We start from the raw sequence: 26,122 nt of genomic DNA on the forward strand, positions 1-26,122 counted from the left end.
ATCTGCAACTTCAAAAACACTGTTTTTTAACAAAAGAGTGCCAATCAGAAATGAATCACATAAAATCCATTTTTTTTTTTTTCAGAAAATGCTCTATTTCGGTAGTTTACACAAAACTAGGGTAATTCGCGTTTGATATCTGTAATTGAAGACTTTTTTTATTTAATTCTTTTATTTTCCGATGTAATGGTACTCGCGTTTTTTTTTTTTTTTTTCGACTGTATGGCAAACGAGCAAGTGGGTCTCACGTGTAGATATATCGACACGGCCAAAGTTACAATAATATGTATACACAACCTTAATGTTAAGTGCATAAAGTCGTGTGTATATATACATGTTTTTGTAACTTTGGCTGTGTAGGGGAAACAGCTGAGCGAGCGCGGTTAGATGGGTCAAGCTGCATTCACATTTATCTGTCGTGACCCATCAGAAGAACGGTATCGGTTTCATACATTTTATATGGTTGCGTTCATATTTAACTAGTTTATCTGTTCCGTGGCTGTGACGGCTTAAATGAAGCGTTTCTATCATCGAAATAGTACCTAAGTACAACTATACGTCATGCCTATCCAATATATTAAATGTGTAAACAAACCGATTTCATCAAAATTCTTGTATAAACACTCACTAGATCGAATCAATAACACATTTATCTATAGGTAATTCGTGTCTTTTAACTAGATGTCTAATTTTTATTTGAAAAATCTTCGTCAAAATCTGACGTTATTTCTTGATTGAAACGTGTATAATCTGTAGTTGTATAAACTAGCGTAGAGATGGTGGAAAATTTGACATTTTAAAAATGGATTAATGCGCGGATGAATAAGCGATTTTTATTTACTATCCTTAAAATTAAAAAATAGTTACTGCTTTCATAATTGAATAAACAGTCTTTGGAATAAAAGCTAGTATTGTAAATAATAAAATAGACAAAAATACTTTGATCTATTCAATTAATTATTTTGCAATAGGTTCTAGGTTTTCACATCATTGAATGTCTGTGGTCGGATAAATGGCGTCTTTGTTTACACTTTTCATAAATTGGATCGGAATACAATATACTTACTATTATGATTATGACGAACACATTTCTCGCAACACTCTCTGGTGTAAATGCAGCCAAAGTGGAGATTAATTGTAATCAAACACACTCGGATTATCACAAAAATTTTAATACTAAAATACTCGATACAATTTTGGACATTTCTCTTAAATATGAACATTAAAGTTAAAAGTCTTACGTATAGCTAACGAGGGAATTGCTTGCAAATAGGTTCCAAAGATTTTGAAACCCGTACGGCCGTGTCACGTCACGCACAAGTTCCTGCCTATGAGTGTGAAGTGTATTTATTTATTGAACAGCTAACGAAGTAAAAACAAAATAAATAAAGAGTCTGCAGTAGAAATATTAACACAAAATATTGTACGTTAACAATAGGGAATATTACTGCAATTCTCTGCTGCCATAGTCATAGTGTAGCACTAGCACAAACCGTTAAACAGTTTATTGAGTAAGTATCTTAAATGTCCATAGGAATATCATAATTCTTATTTTGGAAATATAGCTCTATCGTTTTTATCGATATACATATCATGTTATTTTGCTTCATAGTTTGTTACTAATTAATATCATCATTTCTATAGGTACTAATACTCTTTGGTCATGATCTGTCATGGCGACAAAATATAAAGAGAACTGACGTGATGGCGGTTTGGCTAGTGTCGCCCCCTGCACAGAGCTTTGCCTAGTATACCCTATTAAATAAAAAAATAAAGATAAGCCAGGCCTCTTTTACTTGCACAAATAGAAGTACCTGGGCGCTTTGATCGGGCTAAAACTCGATAATAAGCGTTTTCCCAGAGATAAGACCAAGCTAGATCGATTTGTCATCCCCGAAAAACCCCCACATACAAAATGTTTCTGAGATCCCCGAAAAAAAAATACATATCTATATATATAAAAGGCCTTATTATATAAGATATGCATGCGTTCTTATTGCTATCAATTCCCTCGCATATTCTGCTAAATTATTTACAAATAACACTATTCGCACACAGTAATAAATTATTACACATCAGCAAATGATTTTCTTCATGTCTGCCCGTATAATGGCACATTTTCATACAAATTGTTTTTTTTTTTTCAAATTAATAGTACGAGTCTTGTACTACTACTGTTCAGCTTTAGTCGAATCAACAAAGTATTAATATTATTTTGTACCATACATAAAAATATTGAGTGGTGAAAAGTGTGTCATTAATTTTATTTTATTTTAAAATCGAACATTTAAAACACTAAAAAAACCTGTAAAATTTCCAAAATAATTAATCAACATTTAATTACGAGTCCAATGGAGATTCAAGGACTAACAATAGTAGAAATAAACTAAGGGTGCGGCCACATGCAGTCGCACGTCACTCGTTCGCAGCGATAAATCTGGTCACGTGACCCCATTTTGAATGTGATTTTGAATTTCCCGCGACTCAAAAAAAGTAGCGTCAAGTCGCCACGTCGAGTAGCAGCGACAAGATGGCTGCTTGCAAGAATGATCTTGGTCTTGGAAGCTGATTTCTTAAGAGGTTTCTTTTTCAGCGATAAAGCTCAAACATTTTCGGCTTTATCGCTATATGTCACGTGACCAGATTTGACACTGGAAACGAGCGTCGAGCGATTTGCATGTGGCCGCGCCTTAAAACGGAACAATTAACAGTGATTGACATTAATCTTGTCTTACTTAATCTAGGCTATTTACAGCACTGGATAACTGCTTACGGACTAAACTAGACTAATGAAATATGTAAGATCTATTGAATCATAAGAAAAGATCAAGGTAATCATAGTTAGCTATATAGGTAGCGTTAGGGAAACAACTGGATGTTTTATGGAATCTTACATGTTCTATTTTAACGGCTCACTAAGGGTTTAGCTCGGTGACACAAATGTCAAAGTTGTCATGCCATGATACTTGCGCCAACTAGCCTTCGCTGAAACCGTAATTTATGTAAACTACAACTTTTAATGAAATCCAATTAAGATCCATAAAATAAGTAACCAGTAAACAAGTCGTGTTATAAATAAATATTAAATAAACGATTATAAATTCGATAGTGCATCTTGCGACTTGAGCGAATCATTAAAACGTTCTCTCGAGGGAATAATAACATGTTAGTAAATCAGATTGATTTTTGTACGGCAGTCTCATACGTACATCAAATTACATCTAGTGCCGATTTAGTCCAATCAAAAAGTATCCATGAATAATCCAAGTGGACGTCGGGTTACTAATGCGATTAAATAAAACAGTATTTTACGTATATAGGTTAAAACTTTCATTCCTGTATATACGTAGGTATATAGGTTAACCTTTTCGCCGTCACGTCAAATACAAAAGACATCACCCATACGTTAGACTTCTATATTGCAATGACTAAAATTGAACTTTAGCACAATTGAACGAACGTTGCTTTTGCATTGAAGTATTTGACGTATATATAGGTCGTCGGCGTGGGACCTGCGGTGCGTATATATGTCGTTGGCGTCGAAAAGGTTAAAACTTTCATTCCTGTATATAGGTAGAATCTACCTCACGCAAATAAAATATATAACGATACTAACTATTACATATCATACGATTAACGTATACATGCAATTTTAAATAAATCGGACAATGGGGGTTTCTTGAGGTCCGTTTGACGTAGGTACAGTTGAGTTCTGTCTGAATATCGGAACACGCTTCTACGCCGTTAACAATAGAGTCGTGTTCACATGTTTTTGCTTCGAAGTTTAAGAACTCTACTGTACAGTTTTTGCTTGCGGTTTTCTCATTGAGTTTTAAACAATCGCAAACGTGACGGAAATGTCAAAGTAATCAAACGGACTACACAATGCTAGCGCCAACTGACCTCAGAAACCCTATTGGAAGTGGACAAAATCGATTAGCAACTTTTATGTTCATTGTTGTACCTATAGTGGCGTAGCGTCAGATATTTTCGTGGTAAAGCCGCAGCAAAGATCGCATAAATCTTTCATAAATCATGTATTTCGTAAATGGGCATTTAAAAAAAAAGTGTAAGTTACCCTTAATATGGTTTTTCCTACTCAGAATCAAAAGCACAATCGATTCCGATAGTTAAAAAAGTCCCCAAAAAAAAATGACAGTTTTGCGACGTTTTTTTCATACACTCAGTATTGGCGTGACAAAACTGACTCATAATATTTTGTATGAAAAAATGTGGACATTTTTTAACGATCGGAATCGATTGTGCTCTTGATTCTGAGTAGGAAAAAAAAACTTTTTTTCCTAAATAAAAAAAAAAAGACAGGGTACACTTTTTTTAGAACGCCCAAATATTGGGCAATGTTTTTTGGGCTCTATGGACGCTTCGCCATTGCTACTTACACAGGTGAAACTAATAAAGGCCTACGATCACTGACGCGGTTTGCACGGAGCGGGTGGACGTCTATTGAATACTAGGAGCAACGCTAACTGCGCGCACAAAACAGATAAGCACAGAAGTCTATCTCATGTATCTACTTACTGTTCATACCTACGCTCGGCGGTCGCTCTAGGGTTATGCACAAAAAACTATTGTGGTAGTGGCACTCGTATAGATCTAAGTAGTTGTTGGATTTATTGTTGAGAATGAAACGGGAAGAATGGAAATATAAATTAATAATACTAAACTAAAATATTTTAATGTTTGTCATTGTTATATTACAAATTCGTCACAGAAAATATCTTGCGACGATTTCGACATTGGTGAAATGACCGATTATTATATTTTAAAGTGTAATTAATACGCATTCTCCATTGTTGCACAAAAAAGTTCACAGACGCGTGTCTCAAGCGTACGGCACTCGCGCTCGCACTGGTCCCAATCGTTCCGAGATATCGTGTCTGTGAACAGTATCTATGTGTGCGTTGCTCGAGCGCACTTTGTATGTAGATTGATTTCTGTAACCTATCTGTTTTGTGCTGCACGCGTCACGTGCGGATTTTACCTGCACCCGCGCCATCTAGTGTACGCCCTAAATGGGCGATCAATTCTCAGTTTCTAACTGCTTTCTTTGATTGAACTAATACATGAGTACCTTAATATAAGTCAACAGATCTCCAGTACGGCTATGCTATTAATTTATGATCTAAGCATTAATTAACAAATAACAATTGTTTAAACAGCTATTTGGTTCGCGATCGGACTTCGAACTAAGCTGGCCCAACTATATTGAACTCATTTGGTTATTATTATTTTATTATCATGATTCTACCTAAATTTTTTAATTTTTTCAACATTGTAACTAGGTAAAAAAATTAACTATATATTATTTATAAGTATATAAAAAGTATAGAGCTGAAAAGAGATTATCTTGGAGTTTAGCTATCGAAAAAAACACGGTGAGCTTATTTTAAAATCTGAGTATAGTATAGTTCAGTATCAGTCGTATATAAATAAATAAACAGACAATTATTGAATTCTATTAAATATATAGAGGTCATAATTGCAGATTTTTATGAAAATGAAGGACAGTCGCAAGAGACATGGGACCATGTCGCAGTGTGTCTTGAAATAGAAAAAAAAACTAAGATACCTACACAAGTACTTAGCCAATGCTCTGAAAAATATTTGCATGTATACTCTTATTTCGCTGACAGTACCAAAATAAAGTGCAGTACAGTTAACGCCGGCCAGCTTTGTTCAAAGTCCTTGACAGTCTCGTTATAGAAGTTTGACAGCCAAAAAATTAATGCCAGCGTTCAAGTTAAAAGCTCTACCTACCCATTAAATTCAACCAGTTCAGTCAAAGTTTTATAGATTTTTACTATACGTCATGCCTATCCAATTTATTAAAAGTGTAAACAAACCGATTTCATCAAAATTCTTGTATAAACACCCACTGGATCGAATCAATAAGACATTTAACTGTAATTCGTGTCTTTACACTAGATGTCTAATCACTCTTTTCACCATAATTCACTTGATTTCAATATTTATTTTTCATTTGAAAAATCATCGTCAAAATTCTGACGTTATTTCTTGATTGAAACATGTGTTATAATCTCTAGTAGCATAGACTGGCGTAGAGATGGTGGAAAATTTGACATTTTAAAAATCGATTAATTACTTTTATTTACTTTCCTTCAAATTAAAAAATAGTTACTGCTTTTAGAATTGAATAAACAGTCTTTGGAATTAAATCTAGTATTGTAAATAATAAAATAGACATAAATACGTTGATCTATTCAATTAATAATCGATTTACTTAGCAGATTAATTATTCTGCATTAGGTTCTAGGTTTTCACATTACTAAATGTCTACGGTAGGGTTAATGGCGTCTTTGTTTACGCTTGTCATAAATTGGATTGGAATACAATATACAGCATATTCAGGCAGCAGATTCGGTTTTCAAATATACAACACAATAAATACTTATCTCCTTTTTTACAAGCTTCTATGTGTTTACTTAACTTGTAACGTTGGTTAATCGCGTGGTTAATCGCTTCTAATCAAAACACGCAGCGTTAAGAACCTCCGTAGACGAGCCATAAGCTCCACAACGTAACATTTAATTAAAAATATAAAATCTCTAGTGAAATATAAATACTGACCTAGTCATGTCATAAAATAAAATTAGATATCGATTTTGTGGTAAGTACAAGCTATTAAAAGTATATTAGTGATGATATTGTACACCGTTATGTAACACTTACAAAATCCGCTTTGAACTGAAGCGGCGCTGATTTCAACTGTCTTTCCGTACTACATGGTACTACGATTTTTTGGCCGTCAAAAGAGCTATAACAGACTCAGCATACGTCGTATGCCCTAGTACCTAGGTTTATGATTATGCTGTGGCCGATGCGGTGAGTGCCAATCGGGGTGCCTCGGTTGGCGGTGGTGGTGATGGTGGTGGTGTCGTCTCTTGTCTCTCGGGGCTGGGTACACGTCCGATACGACGAGCTCCGAGCCATCCTTCGGCGCTTCACGGTCGTTCCTCCTACCCTTCGCACCTGTGGCCTCGTGGAGTTCCTCCCAAGCCTGCCGGTAGTACCTGTTCAGGCCTGAGCGGGATTCTGAAGACGAAGAGTCCAGGGAGGCGACCGTGTTGCAGTCCGGGGACACGTGGTGGCGGTAACGTTTACCGTCATGGTGCTTCCTGGAATTACAAGGGTTTTTAGGATCAATGCTCTTGAGACACAAGTTGGGTACAGTCACGATTTTTAAGTAATTTGGGACCCACTCAAGATACATCTGTCATCTCTCTGACAATTCAAAGGATATTTATGCAAAATGAATTACACATTAAAGATCGTGACCGTACATTACTGTTGATGGGAAGAAGGGGTAAAACCAGCCCCTGCACCCTTTTCATCAAGATACTTGATTGTGGGGAGAAATGTAAAATACTGTTGTGCTGCTTTAATATCCAAACCAAACCAAGACATCATAAAGTAGGCAAAGTAATCGCTACAACCGCAATCAAAGGAGACTTCAAAAAAGGACGTTATCAATTCGGTTAAGTAGTTAAGTAACTTTTTTTTTCTCTAGTCAATACAATAAAATATTCTGCAAGACCTAGTTATTAGATTTTATTTCGAAGTTGGTAGCGATTTCTTGACCTACTGTACCTTTTGTACTTTTGTTACCTGCAAACCATTATATATGCGTCAAACTAGCAGTGCTTAGAGAATAAATAAACGTAGATATGAAACAATTAAATTCCATTCTCCAACGAGTTTCTTCATCGAAGTTTGATCAATATGTCACTGGATAAATAAAATAAAAGCAATGTGGAGAAAATAATATAACGAGTACAATACGAGTTACGATGAGTTTTATATACAGTTTTTAAAATTGTGTTCTGGTCTGGATCTGCAAAAATTAAGGCTTTCCATGTGCTGGCTATGATATAAAACTAAGTAGTGGCAGTGGTATTAGGTACTCAGAAAAAACACAAATATTTGTGTCCGTGTTTTCTTCAGTAATGTTCCTTCATCTTCACTGTTCTCATAGTTAGATAGCATGTAAATCTTAATCGTCTTTTTAATTTTCAGCTTCTGAGTAAGTTTCTTGTTTTAATAAGAAAACATTTACTCGTAAGAATGTGTCAAAACTGGGACTAATAATCCTACGTTGTATCAGTGCCGATAAAAGTTTGTGCTAAGTGATGCAGTGATGTGAGCTGCCATTTTGTATAAAAATGACGGTGAAATGAGCTGTCATTTTGTATAAAAACGACTGGTGAGAGTGCGATTAGTGTATTTTGTATAAAGTGGCGGAAGATATGAGGTGCCATTTTGTATAAAAATGACACGGGTGAACTGAGCTGTCATTTTGTAAATGGCGAGTGAAGTGAGCTGTCATTTTGTATAAAAATGGCGGGTTAAGTGAGCTGTACGTCATGTGTTTTTCAAAATGCCAGGTGCGCGGTGCTTGTCTGGCGTGCAGCGGTATGACATGTTGGCTGCTTTACCTATAGTTAGCAAGCATTAAGCGGATGCGATAAACCTAGAAAAACGAAACGCTAGGGACCTGCTGGAGTGACGCTCACGATACAAAAAAAAAACTTGTCTTCTGTTTGTCTTTATCAGCCACCATGTCAACCTCACACGCTTGAGACGGCTAGCGTACCTACGCCGTATCTCATTTGTCGGTTTGTCACTTTCCTATGGGGATGGTAAGAAAGTGTGTCGACTAAATGAGTATCGGCCTGTGCTAGACGTGCTTAGTGTCCTTGTCCCTCTGTGCCGCGCCTGTTGAGGCAGACGCAAACAAAATATAGAGCGGGCGTTCGCAGCAGGGTATGGAAAATTTGAGGACCTTAGGAACTACACATAAACAAGATTACGTCGTGCTATGTGTTTATGTGTGCCTTTAATCCACTAATGGAATTCGGTTTTAAGAAAAGCTTTATGATACTCATTATGGGCCTGGACACATGTCGCCGGTACGGTGCCGTCTACGGTGTCACGGCGCGGCGCCGTCAAACGGCGTCGTGCCGAAACACGGTGCCGCGTACGGTGCCGTACACGGCGCCGCGAACGGCGTCGTACCACGGCGCGGTGCCGTGTACGACGCCGTGCACGGTGCATCGCTTGGTAGTTTAACTAGTTTACGTTTTGCTGCTGAACGCATAACACGCAAGTAAATAGTGCATAAAAATCTCTCCATCATGGTTCATTAAAGACATGTATGGATTCACCCAATATGTTCGTTTCTGTTTTTCTTCATTCGTCGTCTTAGCAGTAGGAGCAGGAGAATACGTTTTTCTTGTCCATGTCAAGGCAAAAACTGTATACTTGTATATATTTAAAACGACAATTGTTTTGTATATTTGAACCGATGGTTGTACTTGCGTGTTATGCGTTCAGCAGCAAAACGTAAACTAGTTAAACTACCAAGCGATGCACCGTGCACGGCGTCGTACACGGCACCGCGCCGTGGTACGACGCCGTTCGCGGCGCCGTGTACGGCACCGTACGCGGCACCGTGTTTCGGCACGACGCCGTTTGACGGCGCCGCGCCGTGACACCGTAGACGGCACCGTACCGGCGACATGTGTCAGGCCCTATGGATCTTTCTGGACCACTTTTTAGTTTTTTTTTCATTTCTTCTCATTTTTTCTTATTGTAAACCCATTTGGAGCTAGCTTTGACGTAATTCACATTTTTTTTCTGACAAAGCTGGAATCATGGTTAAAACTGTTCAAAAATGTACTCTATCGATTTCCTTTTAACTTTAAAGAAGAGATCCTTATTTTTGAGCCAATCTGAACTAAAATCCATTGGTAGATTGCAGTCCTCATATTTAGGACTTTCGCTTCTAGCGCCCGCTCATAGGACCAAATGTAAACAACAATAATTTGACGGTTTATCTGTCAATTTATCGAATGCTCTACGTTCGGTATTGACTGCCGGTCGGAAAATCTGTAGATGTCGCTTATACGTTAAGTTTGATTTGTTTTTGTTTCTGGTTTGTTTGATTCACGTTTGATTGGAAAACTTGGCGTGGGTGAATTTAGTTTTGTATCAGTTATTGACATGCTTTTGTTGTTATTTTAATTGATGTTGTTTTATGTCGATCACGTTTTTTATTGTAATTATTTTTTCTTGACGATTTTTTGTAAATCCCTTATATTTTTGACATGTCTGAAATGTAATGTGTGATTTTCATTAAGAAACAAATCTTTCTCTTTACCTAGTTATCTATCTGTTGATGTCATGATTATCGTCTCTGTTAAATTTTGTGCAATTAAGTTATGTTTCTTTGTAATCGGGTAAACGGGCGTTAAAAAAAAAAGAGTAACTTTTTTTTTATCTGTAATAATATATGGCTTTTTCTTTTCCTATTTAGAATCAAGAGCACAATCGATTCCGATAGTTTAAATTGTCCCCAAAAAATGACAGTTTTTCGCCGTTTTTTTCATACACAGTATGGGCGTGACAAAACTGACTCGTAAAATTTTGTATGAAAAAATGGGGACATTTTTTAAGCGATCGGAATCGATTGTGCTCTTGATTCTGAGTACGAAAAAAAACATACTTTTTCCAAAATTAAATAAATAAATAAAACGTACCCTTCTTTTAAAAACGCCCAAACACTATAAAATGCCTACCGATTCGAAACGATACCTTTAAACTACCCTCTATAAAAAAATGGAAAACAGGTAAACCAGGCCAGGCCACTGTTTTGTTCGCTTTAGGGTTCCGTACTTCCGTCGGTCCGTCAAGAGCCTTTTTCTCAGACCCATCAATCAGGATCAGGATTTTCAATTTCCTTTTTGCGCGCGCGGGGCCCCTATGGCTTTCTTTGCCTAACGGTTAATTCCGCCCTAACCAACATTATGGGAATGTAACCGAAATATTTTTAACTACGTATTTCATTCGAAATTCAGATTCGCAGTGATAATTTCAGACGTGATTTTAAAACCGGACCCCTCTCGAACTAGTAGGGGTCATAAATTAAGTACATCACACATTTAGGAGGGGGGGGGGGTCAGGCAGTTTGTGATACAGCAACAATAATTGCAATTTTCACAGCAATACGTGACAAAGAGGTTGAGACCAAAATGGTCAAAACTGGTGTGCCATTTTTTTTATTATAATTAAGCCATTTTGACTGCAATCACGCCTGATGTTCAGCGAAGAAGACATACTTTACGGATGAGCATGGCCTCCTATTATCTCAGTGAATGTTCACGGAAAGCGACACCTATAGTTTTTCCTCCGAACCCCGTATACCTCCTATAACGGATTGCTGAACCGGCCGGCGCGGTGGGCGTGGCGGGGCGCGCGTGCCAACTCCCGCCTTCCCACTTGCTGGTCCGGGAACGGCAGCGCCAGTAGTGCGCCCCATCGCGGCGCTGGCGCCGGCGGCGCCCGGCCACCGCTGCGCATACACCCAGTTACCCAACTTGCCACATCGAAGAAGATGAACTATACTCGAGTCCAGAACCAGGCGAACCAACTTGACAGTTGACACACAAATGTTGCCACAGTTATAACAGTGCTGTAATATCGATATAAAAAAAACTTAATATCGATGTTAGAAAAGAACTTACTACGAAATAATAGAAGAAATCTTTTATTTGAGAGTTTTTGAAAAAAATATTGAACATCGGTAAGGACGCCATCCACCATTTTGTTTTATTGACATTTCATATATGTTATTCGACTTAACTACCATCGGCTTGCTTGGAACTATTTCCGTTACTGTGAAATTTTCGTTACGTTATATATTATTTGTTGTTATCCTTTTAGTCGTTTTCAAGCTATGAAAATAAAGTCCAAAAGTGACAAACATTTTCATTCCGCGTCTACACAAGGTTATATCGACAAATTTGTATCGACAATATTCCTATGCCTTTTTTTTGCTATGTCTGGTAACATTTTCAGTTGTCAATCTAGTTCGCCTTATTTAGGACTCGAGTATAGGGGGCGTTTGCAGCCACATCGAAGAACAGGCTCTATACGAAGCGTAAAATTCAAACTTCGTATCTTGCCGTCCCGCTGACGCTAATATTATTTAATACGAGAGTGAGAGGGACGGAACGGTACGAACTTCGATTTTCGTATTTCGTAGTAGCTCCCCAGTGCCGTCGGGGAGCAAATTTCTCAAGTGGTGATTACAGAAGACGTTGTATTGGATGGCCTCCCACTTAGTACGATCACTAGCCCCCTTATTCATAAAACTTAACAAGCCTATGTTAACTAACAAATGCTTTGTCCCTTTCTAACAAATACAAATGTCGAAGTGACAGATAAGGGCATTTTAACTAAAATAGGTTTGATTGTCGTTTATGAATAAGGGGGCAGGTCTTTAATTCGTGAATTGTGATCCATTGCGTAAGAGAGGGTTTTGTTAAATTTCAAGTGTTAGTCTTTACTTTTTTTTTCAGAATTAGGTAGGTAATTGTGGGTTTTTTTGCTCAGCAATGAGCATGGATTTTGACGATGAAATAAAATGTCCCCATTGTTCAAAAACTATAAAAAAAGTACCTAACAAAATAGGGACGCTTTTTTCTTCGGAAATCGATAGAGCTATAATGATTCGAAGTATTTAAGAAGAACCCAAAATGTGCTAATTCTGAAAAACAAGTACATACCTACGATTGGTTTTTTGGAATCTTTTTGTATTTTTTTATTCCAATTCCAATTTTTTACTTTTACGGTCATTCCGTAAAACCTAAATTGAAAATACAAACTGAAATATAGATGCACAGAAAATCCAGAAAAATAAGACCAACACTGGGAATCGAACCCAGGTCCTCGGTATTCCGTACCGCGTGCTATACCGCTACACCACTGTTGGTCAACGGCACAGACACGAATTTCCCCTATGCACCACATATCTCAGCTTGTTTGTTTCTTATTTAGCCACTTAAGCAGTGACGCTAGCGACATCTATACCGTAAAACAGTATGTGGAATTTTTCAGCGCATTCAGCATTTCAATGATAAATACATGTGTAGGTATTATAGTGTAAAAAATAACTGAATATTGTCGTCTAATTTAACGTTTAATTTGTGTAGTATAGTTAAGTTAGTAGAGAGTAAGGTTAGCCTTTATGTCAGGGTGAGAAATGCCTTCCTAAACGGGGCTGATAGTCACAAACAGAAGCAAGAGAGACGAAAATAAGAGAAGGAAAAAAAACTGCTCATTAATTTTCATACAAGCTGCTGCTGAACAAACTATATCTACTATACCTTGACAAGTTTGTACCTATGTGACAATTGATGGAACCCTCTTGGAAATAGCATTTTGAACTCTATTATACTCATATTTCAGATTCAGCACAATTTTTCCTCAGTTTAAAATAATGTATTATCTATTTTAAATTGTTGATACCTGCTATCATCGTTCTCTTTTTTGTATTCGCTTTTTTCTTAAAAATCAGAGCTGTGGTTCCGTAGGAGAGTTGTAACAGAGGAGTAGTGAGAACGTCGATTTAAAGAACCTATTAACCGGTAGCGAGCTCGCAATGGCGCGCGTTTTTAGGGTTCCGGAGCCAAAATGGCAAAAACGGAACCCTTATAGTTTCGCCATGTCTGTCTGTCTGACTGTCTGTCCGTCGGCGACTTTGCTCAGGGACTATCAATGCTAGAAAGCGGTTATTTTGCACGAATATATAGGTAAACTATGCCGATAAAATAGTACAATTAAAAATTCAAAAACAATTTTTTTTAGGGTACCTCCCATAAGGTGGGGGTGATTTTTTTTCTCATCCAACCCTATAGTGTTGGGTCTTTTGAAACCATTTTTTCGATTCAGTGATTTTTTTGCGAAATATTCAACTTTAAAGTGCAAATTGTTATTAAAATCGAGCGCCCCCCCCCCTCTAAAATCTAAACCGGTGGGTGGAAAAATTTGAAAAAATTCAGGATGGTAGTCAGTATATCAAACATTCAAGGAAAACTATAACGGCTAAGTTTTCTTGAGAATTATTAGTAGTTTATGAGTAAATAGCAGCCTAAGGTATAAAATATACCTAAACTTGGAAGATTCCGTATAAAATACGAAATCCTTAGAAAAATATTACTTAATTTTTTCGTAATGGCTACAGAACCCTATTTTAAATTCAAGTCTCGAGCTATCAAACGCGCACTAATGCGAGCTCGCTAGCAGTTAATAAGTTCCCAAAAATAGACGCCACTGCTCTCCTCTGTCACACTCCTCGGTCTCCCCATTGGTGCACTGTCAGCCCTTTCGGCTCCAAATAATTCTTGTTGTTTTATACCGAAACCGATATCGGATCGGATAATTTGAAAACGCTCTCAAGATTATAGCGACTTCGAAGAGTTTTAATAGTTTGTAAGGATGGACTGATGGGCTGAAATTCCGATTGCTTGCGAAATTCTCCCTTATGATGCGCGTCCACTGCATCGGAATCGAGCTGTACGGAGCGGACGGATTTGTTGCTCTTTATTGTACAAAAAGGAAAAACAAAAAGGTTACATAAATAACATTTCCGCGACATAGAAATCTATACAAAGCAACAAATCCGTCCGCTCCGTACGCTTCGATTCCAATGCAGTAGACGCGGAGCTTCAGCGTCCAAGTCCGTTAGCTCAATAGGACCACCCTTTAGCATGCTAAGCTAAACTACCACTTGCTGAGCGGCGTCTGGCAGCCCCTCTGTCCAGCAAGCTGTAAAACCCCCTGAGACTGGCAGCAACAGCCCGTTCGAAAAAAACTGTTTGACTGACGGGAGACTTACCTCCTGACAAGTATAACGATGGTGGTGACGATGGCCACGAGGAATACGACAGCTCCGAAGGCCCCCAGCGCCACGACCGCGCCGAGGTTCAGTCGCGCGCCCGTTGGCTCTCGCCGCTCGCCGTCTACTGACTGAGGCACGTTGACTCGCGGGGTTTGCTCCGCACGGATGTTGTTTCCGGAGCCCAGGATCTAGACACGGACAAGACATTAACGCTAAACCTGTTTAAATTGGATCCATATCGGCTCGCATATTTATTAAAAGCCCGTATGTAATGTTGGTCAGAATGATCGTTTGTTATTATAACTCCTTTTTCTCTGAATTCAATACCTAATTGTTCAGAATTGTCATAAACATGTTAAGATGGGATACCTCAAGTGCCAGTAATTTCACTGGCTGTCTTGCTCTCCACGGCAAAACACAACAATGCAAGCACTGCTATTTCACGGCAGGATTAGCGAGCAAGATGGTGGTAGCAATCCGGGCGGACCTTGCACAAGGTCCTACCACCTGCGAAACATTGGAACATGAACCTCCTCCTTTTTTCAAGTTGGTTAATAAAGTAATTGCTAGTAAATACCTGGTTCTCCCTGGGATGGCTAGCCACAATGATATGCGGCACGTGGCTCGTCGGCGACTCCTGCGCATCTGTAACTTTGGTCTCATATCTCGTCGTTGGCCGTTCGGTGGTCTTCGGGCGCGGTCGGCGCGTCGGCTCGGGCGCCACGAATGGCGTCGGAGAGGGACGGGGTGAGGCGCGCGGGCGGGTGGGAAGAACACGGACTGTAGTAGTGACTGCGCGGGGGGTGGTTGTGAGTAAACGGGGGGTGGTAGGTGGAGGCGGGGGAGGGGTTGTAGTGGTTGTTGTTGACCGCTCCTCCGCTGTAAAGTTATGAGATTCTGTTAATTTAATGCGAGTAAAGGTATGTAAGATTGTAAGTGCGTTACTTTTGCCTGACGAGAGCTGTATTGTAGTCTAGACAAGCTTGCTCTAGTATTACTTATACGTATTACGTATAAGGTATACGTATAGTTTGTGTAAGATTATTATGTACTTTGTGCGGTGCGTTTGTTGTGGTGGTATCACCTCCGGGTGTCACTTTATGTAGTCACTGTAAGTACCTAGTTAGCGTTTTGCGGTATATGTGGTGGTATCACACCTAGTAGTTTGCGATTTGCGGCATTTAAGGCAGTATCACTGTTATAAGTTAGCGAATTACGGCGTTTTTGGTGGTATCACTCTAAGTAGTTAGCAATTTGCGGCGTTTAAGGTGGTATTATCACTAAGTAGTTAGCGATTTGTGGCGTTTGTGGAGGTATCACTTTGAATAGTTAGCAATTTGTGGCGTTTGTGGTGGTATCACTGAGTAGGTAGCGGTTTGGTGTGGTCGGTATAAGTTTGACATATATAGTATCACCAAGGACCATGAATACATGGTATACATGGTTCTTGGTATCACTGTACCTTGGCACTTGGGCTGGGGCTTGTCCCAAAGTCCACTGGCGAGGCAGGAGGCCCGTCGCGCGCCCACCAGGCGGTACCCCGGTGCGCATGCGTACTCCGCCACCGCACCGAATATGGACGCGTTGTGCGACAGAGACACTTGCCCGTTGGCGGGCTGCGCTGGCGTCTCGCATTGCACCACTGGAGGTAAAGATAAATTATAATTTATTGCAACGTTACGAAATAGCACAGAAAGTCTAATAAATCAATAAATAAATACCACGGAGCACTTGACACCAATTGACCTAGTCCCATAAAGTATGCATGTGTTATGGTTATGAGTAGTAGCAACGGATAAACATACTTAAATAGATAGATATCCTCTTAGATATATATCTCTTCCTTTTTTCAAAAATCTCGTCAAGGCTCACTTCTTGACACTGCCTTCTTATCTCTGTCCTCAGTCTTTCTGTGTTTATTTATTTTATTTCCTAATTTCTCATCCTTTTCTCCCATTACGGCCTTTTTTAACAATTTATATTGCTATTTTATGTTAGTAGTATATGTAGGTATTGTATAAATATTATTGATTTTTTGTTCGTTCTTGTTTTCTGTTTCTGTTTCCGCCACCAATTTTTGCTTGACATAACCATAAATTCTTGTTCAGTTTACCCTGAATCTAAGTGTATATTATAAGTTTTTTTGTACTGATTTATGGTGTGCAATAAAGAATATTTGTATTGTATTGTATTGATATAAGTACATATTTGAATACACATTAAATCCCCAAGATGAACAACACACTCCTCGTACATCTTTTGCGTAAACCCAGCCTAGTCTTGAGATAGATAGATAGAATCTTTATATCTTATGGGAGCGCCAAAGTTCGCATACTCTTCGCTAGTGATACCGTAATTTTTGTCGTTTGTCATACTTTTTTTCCCACTGAAACCTTACATTTTTCTGAAATTTTTAAACGGTCATCCTATAGAAAACTATACGTTAGGTTTGTTTTATAACAATTCTGAACAATTATTGGATTCGATTCGACGAAAAAAGTGTTATGACAAACGATCATTCTGACAAATAAAATATCGGACTTTCAATAAGAATGCGAGCCGACATGGACCCAAATCTTATCTAGATATTATTCTTCTGACGTACCATCGCACCGTGGCGGCGGCCCGTTCCACCGCTCATCGATGTCGCAGACGAGCCGCGAGCGACCCACCATCTCGTACCCCCCCTCGCATGCGTACTGCACGTGCGACAGGTACGACACGGATCCGTTCAGTAAGTCGTACGTGCCGTGGACGATCTCCGCCGGGAAGCCGCATTCAATGCCTGAAGGGACAGAAGCAATTTTTTTATAGAAGTTTAAAAAGGTTATTCAGGTAGGTATTAGCTTTTTTATGAGATTGGGTCAGAAAGAGGCGTCTGGATAGTGATTACGTCAGCAATATGAATAAAATAAAACGCTCATTATATGAATACTAGCTTTTGCCCGCGGCTTCGCTCGCGCAAAATAAGTATGTAGTTTAAAACTTGTATGATCCCACTGGCACCATTTATTAGTTCGGGATAAAAGTAGCCAGGGTATACATTACCTGTACCTATACCAAATTTCATGCAAATCCGTTCAGTAGTTTTGGCGTGAAAGAGTAACAAACATCCTAACATCCATCTACATATACAAACTTTCGCCTTTATAATATTACTTAAGCAGGATAAGAACTATTCTGAATAATGAATTAAAATACGAAAAATATTTTAAGGTTCTTAAGTTTTCTTCTTTTTCTAGTCTTCAAGAACATAACCATAACCAAAATCGGACATTTTACCATTGTGTGTTGTGGGGTTGATTGAACTTTGCTAAGGTACTTTTGCTGTCAAGGGAGAGGCAGAATCGAAAGCTACCTACTAAAATTTCCTTCTGCTTATGCAATACTTGAACGACCTCAAAGACCATCTTACAGGGCTTCTTGTGAGACAAAGGGTTTACTTACGTTTGCACACAGGCGGGAACTCCGTGTAGAACCCGGTGTCCAGGCACGTCCGCACGGTCGGTCCGACCAGGAGATGCCCAGGGTCGCAGCTGTACTGCACTGCCGCGCCAACCTCGAAGCTCTCTGTCGTCATCGTCGAGTTCGGGGGCTGCTCGGGACGCCCGCACGCCTTCGGCTCTGAGAACGACAAAGATAGATACAGACCAGGGATGTAACGGATGTGGGGTTTACTAATATTTCGGCGAATAACGTTTGGCAACCTGTTTCATTCCGCAACTTTTCATTTCCCAACTGTTTAATATTTCTGAAACTGTAAATATTTCAGGATTTTTATAAAACTAACCTAACCTAACCTAAAGGGTTCTACACGATGGCCTGTTTATTAACCTTGAAATATTTACAGTTTTAGAGTTTGCGACAAAAAAAGTTGCGAAATGAAACAGGCTGCCAAACGTTACGTTGCGAAAAGGCAGTACCCGCGGATGTGGTTTTATCGGAACCGAAAGCGAAACCAGATGTTTTCAATTTAGTTTACCGGAACCTGAAACGGAATCGGAACCGAAAACGGAGCCGGAACCAGAATCGGAGTCTGAGTGATAGGCGGACGAGATGTTAAAGATAGGTCTACTATGCGGGTTTATTGCGTAAAGTTTCTGACACTCGCGATCACAATCAAATCATAGTTTTCGCATACAAAAACTGTCAATTGATTGTTATCGCGAGTGTAAGAAACGTTACATAATTAGCCCTTTGTATGCCGCTCATGTCCAGTCGCCGCGCTAAGCATTTACATCCGATAGAACTTCCGTTACAAAAGTAACGGAACCGGAACCAAAACGGATGTTTAATATAAAACGGAAGTTCTGACTTAACGGAAACGGAACCGAAGCTCCGTAACATCCCTGATACAGACTACTAAATTAACATGGCACAGAGGCCGTAAACGTTAGGCAATAAGGCCTCAGGTCTTTAGGTCCTTACAGCCGCAAAATTCAATAACCTAACCAACAAAAAGTTGGAAAACCCCCGACATTGTCACTTCAAAGTTCAATATCTCAAAAATCGATATCGATATATATATTTCGATAAAACATGTCTAAGCACCATCGCTAAAAAATCTGCTTGCAAAAAATAACCGCATTCGTCACTGACCGAAACGAGGGTTTCTTAACAGGCAAAAGATGGCGTTAGTATTGTGATGTCTTTAGCCAATCATTGCAAGACATTGTCTAACGGGCCTCACACTCACGCCATCTAGCGATATTTCGCCTCTCAAGAAACCCTAATTGAAACAAAACTCATAAATAAGAAAAGGATGTCGTAACATTACATGGAACAAAACAAAGCGCTATTGCTTGATTAGAGCAGGGTTTCTCAAACTTATGGCTCCACGTACCCCTGTTAAAGTTTCTAGACGACAGCGAACCCCTACCCCCCCCCCCACCAAAGAAAGTAATAAAACTGGCTGTTGGAGAAACTAAGTTTATTTTAATTTTAATCATCATGATAATATAATGTATATTATTTATTTCAATAAAAGGTAGCAAATATAGGTAAGAATCTATGAATCGTCTTGCCAACGAAAATACAAACTGAAACAAACAACAACAAATATCAAACAAATAAGTAACAAATTTGGAGTTGAAATAAAAAATACAAAAATACTCCAAAAACCAATTTTAATCATCTTGCCAGTCTTGCAGCCACCATTACGTAAACCTTGTCGCGAACCCCTAGGGGTTCGCGTACCCCACTTTGAGAAACCCTGGATTAGAGGCATCGTATCGTTTTGTCAAATTGTCATAAAGTTTGCGTATTTTTTTTATTATCAATTAGTGAACACTTATAATACATAACAATTCGCTATGCACACAAAAATAACGTAATGCATATTCGCAGATCGCTTCAGCAGAGATTACATAATACTTAGTTACTATTCGATTCAATATACTCGCATATGACAGTCATATATAAACGACTAGTGTATAAGCACTAGTGGCCCACTCAGAGCCGACATCCACAGAGTAAATACCAAAGAGAATGCCACTAGTGGGGCAGTACTCTGTACTCTACTCTGTACTCTGTACAGAATGACGCACTGGCTCCAGCGCCTCCAGCAAACGTTTCGGAGCAAAATGTACAAAACGCAAAATGTACATAACGCATATTGTGAAACACGCGGAATGTTCATAAGTATATTCGCAAAGGCGTATACAAATTGTAAAGGTCACACTACTCGCAAAATGTACAATACGCAAAACGTGCAATTTGTACAAAAAGGTAGAGCCGGTGCTGTTCAAAATTGTTGATCTATGATCTTTATAAATCCAGGTAGGCAATGGTTAATATACTCCTCGCTTGTTTCACAAAATGCTTTTTGTACAATATGCGTACCTATTGTAGATTTTGCCTTTGGTTACCTTTTGCGTTTTGTGCATTTTGCTCCGAAGCTCCTTAAATACTTACGATGCTGGCATATGTAGTTAAGTTTTGCTTCACATTCGGTGTCTGCCCACAGCCACCCCTTGCTGCCGTCGAAGCGCGCACACCCCTCGCCCCCTCCCGGCGCGTTCCAGAACGAAACTGTGACGTCATTCCCGTTCACCCACTTCCAGTTGTTAGGGTCCTGGGGATCCCGCACTGCGCCCATCCAATACTGACTGCTGCTGTCGCTTCTGTAAGAAAATATTAGTCTTTTACTTTTTTTATGCGAAAAAAACAAAAAGTTATCGTAGCGGTCACCCATCCGAGTTCTGACCGCGCTGTAGTTTGCTTAACTTCGGCGATAGATTAAAGTTATAGCGGATGAACGGTCACCAATAGTGTCGGCTTAGTGTCGGCATATCCTTCTAACGCCCAAGTACCTAATTTTTTTTATATATGAACATCAAACTTTATGTCATTTATGATAGAGTTTGAAGTTCAAATTACAATAAGTCAGTTTCAGGTGTGAAAGGCATGGTTGGAGTTTCCTGCCACACCTGGTAATAAGGAGTATGCATGGAAAACCAATTTTCGTTTAAATAATTAAACGTGGTATAAAACTGGGAAATAAAACGAATAACTTAAAAACCAATATCTGTAAAAAAAAAGGAAGATACGAACAAACGAAGTTTGCATTCCATCTCTTCCAAGATAAATGAAATTTAATATGGACTTTCTATTATGGTCGTCGTGTTGTATGACGTCATCGTACCTACATTGTGCAATTCCTAAAATACTTATCATTCTACATCCATACATACCATTCAAAATACTGCAACAAAATTAGAGATATTTTCTACTAGGTAGTCACTCATATTTAAAATGTAGAGCAATTATATTAACACTTAGGTAAGTATTGTAGGTAAGATTTGATTTTCAAAACGATCTTCTAAACTTGAAATACGAATAGAATCTATGAGTAGAATACTTAGTAGTAAATTACAGCTGTAATATTATTAACTACCCAGTTTTCCAGCCAATTGAGCTGCAATTTTCCAGCAGTAATCTAGGAACCGACGTTCTGACTGACATCATGAAATTTTTTTTTTAATGATTTTAAATGTTCTCTACTTGTTTCATTATAGCACTGAAAATATGTTATCGTACTCCATACTATATTATATATACTATTAATACTATAAATGCGTGTGTGTGTGCACTTTGTGTATGTTTGTATGTTTGTGTGTTTGTAATGTTTGTCCGTCTTTCGATCCGTCGCTCCGTTTCGACGTGATTTTTAGCATAGAGATAGTTTATGGGCCCGAAAGTGATACTTATAGGCTACTTTTTATCCCAGAAAAATGCACAGTTCCTGAGGGAACAGCGCGCGATAACCGAATTCCGCGCGGGCGAAGCCGCGGGCAAAAGCTACTATTATTTTATTATAAATACACATCACACGGATAAATTCGCAAATTGCAAAATGGCGTCGCTTTTCAATCGCAAAACAATGCGCAGTGTCAGAAATCATTCGTCGAATCGCAGCTGGCGTTCAGGGAACATTTCGCAATGCAATTTAAAATTACTTTTAACGTTATAAATAAGGTACAGAAGTATATCTAGGTAAAAACCTTGAGAAGATGATCTTGTATGTGGGTAGTAGTAACGTGCCCGTATATACTTCGTTTTATTTAGCATTAGAAAAAGAGTAAGCAATCTTGACGCGTCTTTTAAAAAAAGAGTAACTATTACTTATGATACCAAAAGCATGAAACTAAATGATCACATTTCCTTGCTAATTGTTACTATTTGCTGTGACTTATTTTTCAAAAGAGCTTTTCAATAAAACGACACGTCAAGATCGCTCACTTTTCTCTAATGCTAAAAAAAAAAACAAAGTATAGATAAGTCGATGGTCCATATTCAGTAAATGACGTAAACTAAGTCCCATATCAAATCTGTGCACTAAACATACAACAGGTCAACAGGTTAAGTTTTCTAACCATAGTGCTTAATGATTTTCCGTCGTATTTTATCGGGACCCTCGTATTAATCGTAACAGCCTTCCATTTTTCATCTTGACATTTGATTAAAGTTCCATATTAATGGCTATAAAAAGCCGCTCAATTATATAATATAATATTGATTGACACTTCGAGTGCCATCGTATGCCGTTGAGATCCGACTTTTCCCGATGGAAAATCATTATGAGCTACGTCAGTAAGCAATAAGGTATAACCTGTTTTTTTATTACTAAAAACGTCTATATACAATAATCTCTGGTATACCTAGTGCCATCCACGAAGACACGTGACTTTGTCAAAATTAGACATTAAAGAACCATGGCACGCGTCATCGTGAATGACTCTACCTCGTTGCTCTACCTATACAGTTAAAACCATAACAATATCACGTCGTTATTTATATTGTTTGTTAATTGTTATAACTTATTCATAAACATACTAACCTTTACCTGCGACTTTGCACGTGTAAAAAAATAGATCTAAGTAAGTAACGTAGTTGAATAAAAATTTCAGGACTTCCCAAAAATCTCTCCGTGGAATTCATTAACGTTACATGCAAAACACGTATGCCATTCATGACTAAACAGTGGGAATATCAGGTATAAAATAAGCCTATTTACTATTTCAGACGTCCAGCTATATATATATATATATATATATATATATATATATATGTATATATATACATGCTATTGCTATGCATGTATATTATATATATATATATATATAATATATATATATATATAATATATTATATATATATATATATATACTAGCTGTTGCCCGTGACTCCGTTCGCGTAGAATTATGAAAAATAGTTTACATCCTATCCTCAGATCTACATAAAAGTTTTCATAAAAATCGGTCAAACCGTTTCGAAGGAGTTTGGTCACAAACGTTTTTCACCCGAGATTTTTTCATTTTTTTAGAATGATGTTACACCACATTTCATCCAAATTTGTAAAGCCGTTTTAGCGTGTAGGACTAACAAGCGGTTATGTATCCAAACATCTATCCATCCTCACAAACTTTCGCGTCAATAGGCATGAGTAGGATAGGATAGGTAAGATAGGATTTCTAGTATCGAAATACCCTAAGTGAGCATTTCTAAAAAAGTTTGTACATTTGATTTGAGACTCCAATTTGGATAAAAAATTGCAGGTATGTAGAGTGAACGAGACTGAGTCGTAATAACTGTTTGTTATTATTGTTCGTAATAAATGGTTTGTATGGAAATTTACTGTTTTGTTACCAAAACTCTATGGATTTGCGGTAACAAAAAAGGAACTTTCCATACAAATTAATTGGGACATTTCGGGAGACTATGTTATTTAAACTCAGTATCGTTCACTCTATCTACCTGCAAATTTTTACCCAATTCGGAGTCGCAAATCAAATGTACAAACTTTTTTAGAAATGCTCATGTATCAAGTTAAGATTAATTGGTAAGATTTTTGACCTTGGACTACTAGCTTTTTAGACGTAGTGACGATATTTATGTGTTTGTATTCTTAGTACTAGCAGCAGCTTCTAGCAGCTAAATATCCCACACGCTGCTCCTGGGAAAAATGTTTTGGATGGCGAGCTTACGTATAACAAAGGGATCCGATAAGGTTCCTTTATCCTTTTGAGCTAGAGAACCCTAAAATCAGCTCCGATTTTCGATTCCCAAACCGACGTACCTAGTACAGTCAAGGTCATAAATAAGTCATCACTTTTGTATCTTGTCGCTTTGAGTCGTTACATGATTTCGTATGGCTTTTCAAACATTACGTTAAAGTGACAAGGTACAAAAGTGATCACTTATTTACTGCACCTACTGACCGACATACAAACAGCACTCCAACAGCCGTATAACATGTTATTACGTACGTTACAACCCAATACCCGACCTAACCCCCGCCCGAGACACGAACAGTTATCGATATGGAGTGACATATCATTGAAACCGTTCGAGTATACCGTTCGGTAACGGAGATGTATAGCGGACGGTAATTGACCACCTCATGCTTCGTCAGTGATTATGCAAGAGAAGCTTCGATGGCTTTCTATGCGAACGCAAACGTGCATGGAAATTTGATGTCGTTTCCGGTGTTACTGTTTAAATACGTCACTTTTACACTTACAAGAACAGAGGCTGTATTGCCTAATGTTTCTGACGCTCGCGATCGCAATCAAATGCCAGATTTCGCATACAAAACTGTCGTTTGATTGCGATTGCGAGAGTCAGAAACATTAGGCAATTCAGCAATTCGGCAATTATTTTGGCGTAATCCCGGAATAATTTAATTTCAATTGCTCGGCCTAGTAGTTAACGCGTGCGAAGTCGCAGGTAAGACTTGTTAATCATAAAAAAGTGTCTTCTTCGGTGACAAATGCGGCAAGAATCCAAACATGTAGCTTTCGACGCGCTCCATCGCGTTACGCGAGGTCTGTCGTTTCCGTGACATCAAAATCGCATCAACACTAAATGTAAGTTTTAAAACATAAAGGCGTACACACGAAGTACAGTCACCAGCACCAATATATGACACAACAAGCGTGCATAAATATCTGATACGACTCTATTTCTAAGGCCGGAAGGACGTGTCAGATATTTTTGCACGCTCCGCTGTGGCAGATATTAATGCTGGTGACTGTACACATATATCTTCATTGTATTTAGAACGCTGTGAGGTCAAAACAGCGACAAGTTTTAGTTGGGTCTTTATGGGTTTAGCGCTCGAAAGTTGTCATGTAAACATAAACAGGTACACAGTCACGCTTATGCGGTTTACCGAGAACGTATATCGTAACTATGGTTAAGGAAGTAAGTTTTGGTCGACCATTAAATACTCGTTAACTTGTAAAGTCTACATGTGATAGTTTCCCTTTCAAATTCTTTATTTGCATAATCGTTTTTTATGATTCATTTTCCCTGGCTGATATAAAGAGGAATAGAAAGTTAAATCCATACTAATATTATAAATGCGAAAGTATGTTTGTATGTTTGTGTGTTTGTCCGTCTTTCGCGCCGTAACGGAGCGACGGATCGACGTGATTTTTGGCATAGAGATAGTTTATGGGCCCGAGAGTGACATAGGCTATTTTTTATCCCGGAAAATGCACACTTCCCGAGGGAACAGCGCGCGATAACCGAATAAACAAGGCAAAAGCTAGTAACTGTATATAAACGCGACCACGCATATGGCAAAGTTTATTTTTGCAGTTCAGTTTGTAAAGAAAATAATTACTTAAAAAAACAATATACAGAGGAAGTTGAAAGTAGAAGTAGCGATTCAAAAAGATTACATATTAGCGTATAGGCCTTAGCTATCGAGGCACCCCGGGCGAGTCATGCCTTTTTTTGGTCGTGTTCATTAGGGATTATACGAGGTTTATGCCATTATTGTTCCTTCCTATTCGCGATTCTGCACAAAATAAATTCCACACAGCTGAATTTGATCACATGCGTAATGCTTCACAGTCATTATTTCTACGCAGTCTTGTTTCTTCCTATTCGCGATTC

The 26,122-nt window shown here is 38.5% G+C and overlaps 2 protein-coding genes across 2 annotated transcripts in view; one reads left to right on the forward strand and one right to left on the reverse strand.

Annotated features, from left to right (window-relative positions):
- Positions 1 to 12,263, forward strand: part of LOC141437343 (proton-transporting V-type ATPase complex assembly regulator TMEM9-like) — an 85,821-nt gene extending 73,558 nt beyond the window's left edge. Inside the window, exon 6 of the transcript XR_012452379.1 lies at positions 12,175 to 12,263. The gene's annotated coding sequence lies outside the window, so the exon portion shown is untranslated. The remainder of the gene's footprint in view (positions 1 to 12,174) is intronic.
- Positions 1,155 to 26,122, reverse strand: part of LOC141437303 (uncharacterized) — an 80,261-nt gene continuing 55,293 nt past the window's right edge. Inside the window, exons 5-11 of the mRNA XM_074100583.1 lie at positions 20,633 to 20,841; positions 18,167 to 18,343; positions 17,325 to 17,504; positions 16,182 to 16,361; positions 15,297 to 15,598; positions 14,717 to 14,907; positions 1,155 to 7,157 (exon numbers count right to left, since the gene is read on the reverse strand). Of these exons, the coding sequence (XP_073956684.1) occupies positions 6,827 to 7,157; positions 14,717 to 14,907; positions 15,297 to 15,598; positions 16,182 to 16,361; positions 17,325 to 17,504; positions 18,167 to 18,343; positions 20,633 to 20,841 (1,570 nt within the window). The 3' untranslated portion in view covers positions 1,155 to 6,826. The remainder of the gene's footprint in view (positions 7,158 to 14,716; positions 14,908 to 15,296; positions 15,599 to 16,181; positions 16,362 to 17,324; positions 17,505 to 18,166; positions 18,344 to 20,632; positions 20,842 to 26,122) is intronic.

Source organism: Choristoneura fumiferana, chromosome Z, assembly GCF_025370935.1.
Source record: "Choristoneura fumiferana chromosome Z, NRCan_CFum_1, whole genome shotgun sequence".
NCBI lineage: Eukaryota > Metazoa > Arthropoda > Insecta > Lepidoptera > Tortricidae > Choristoneura > Choristoneura fumiferana.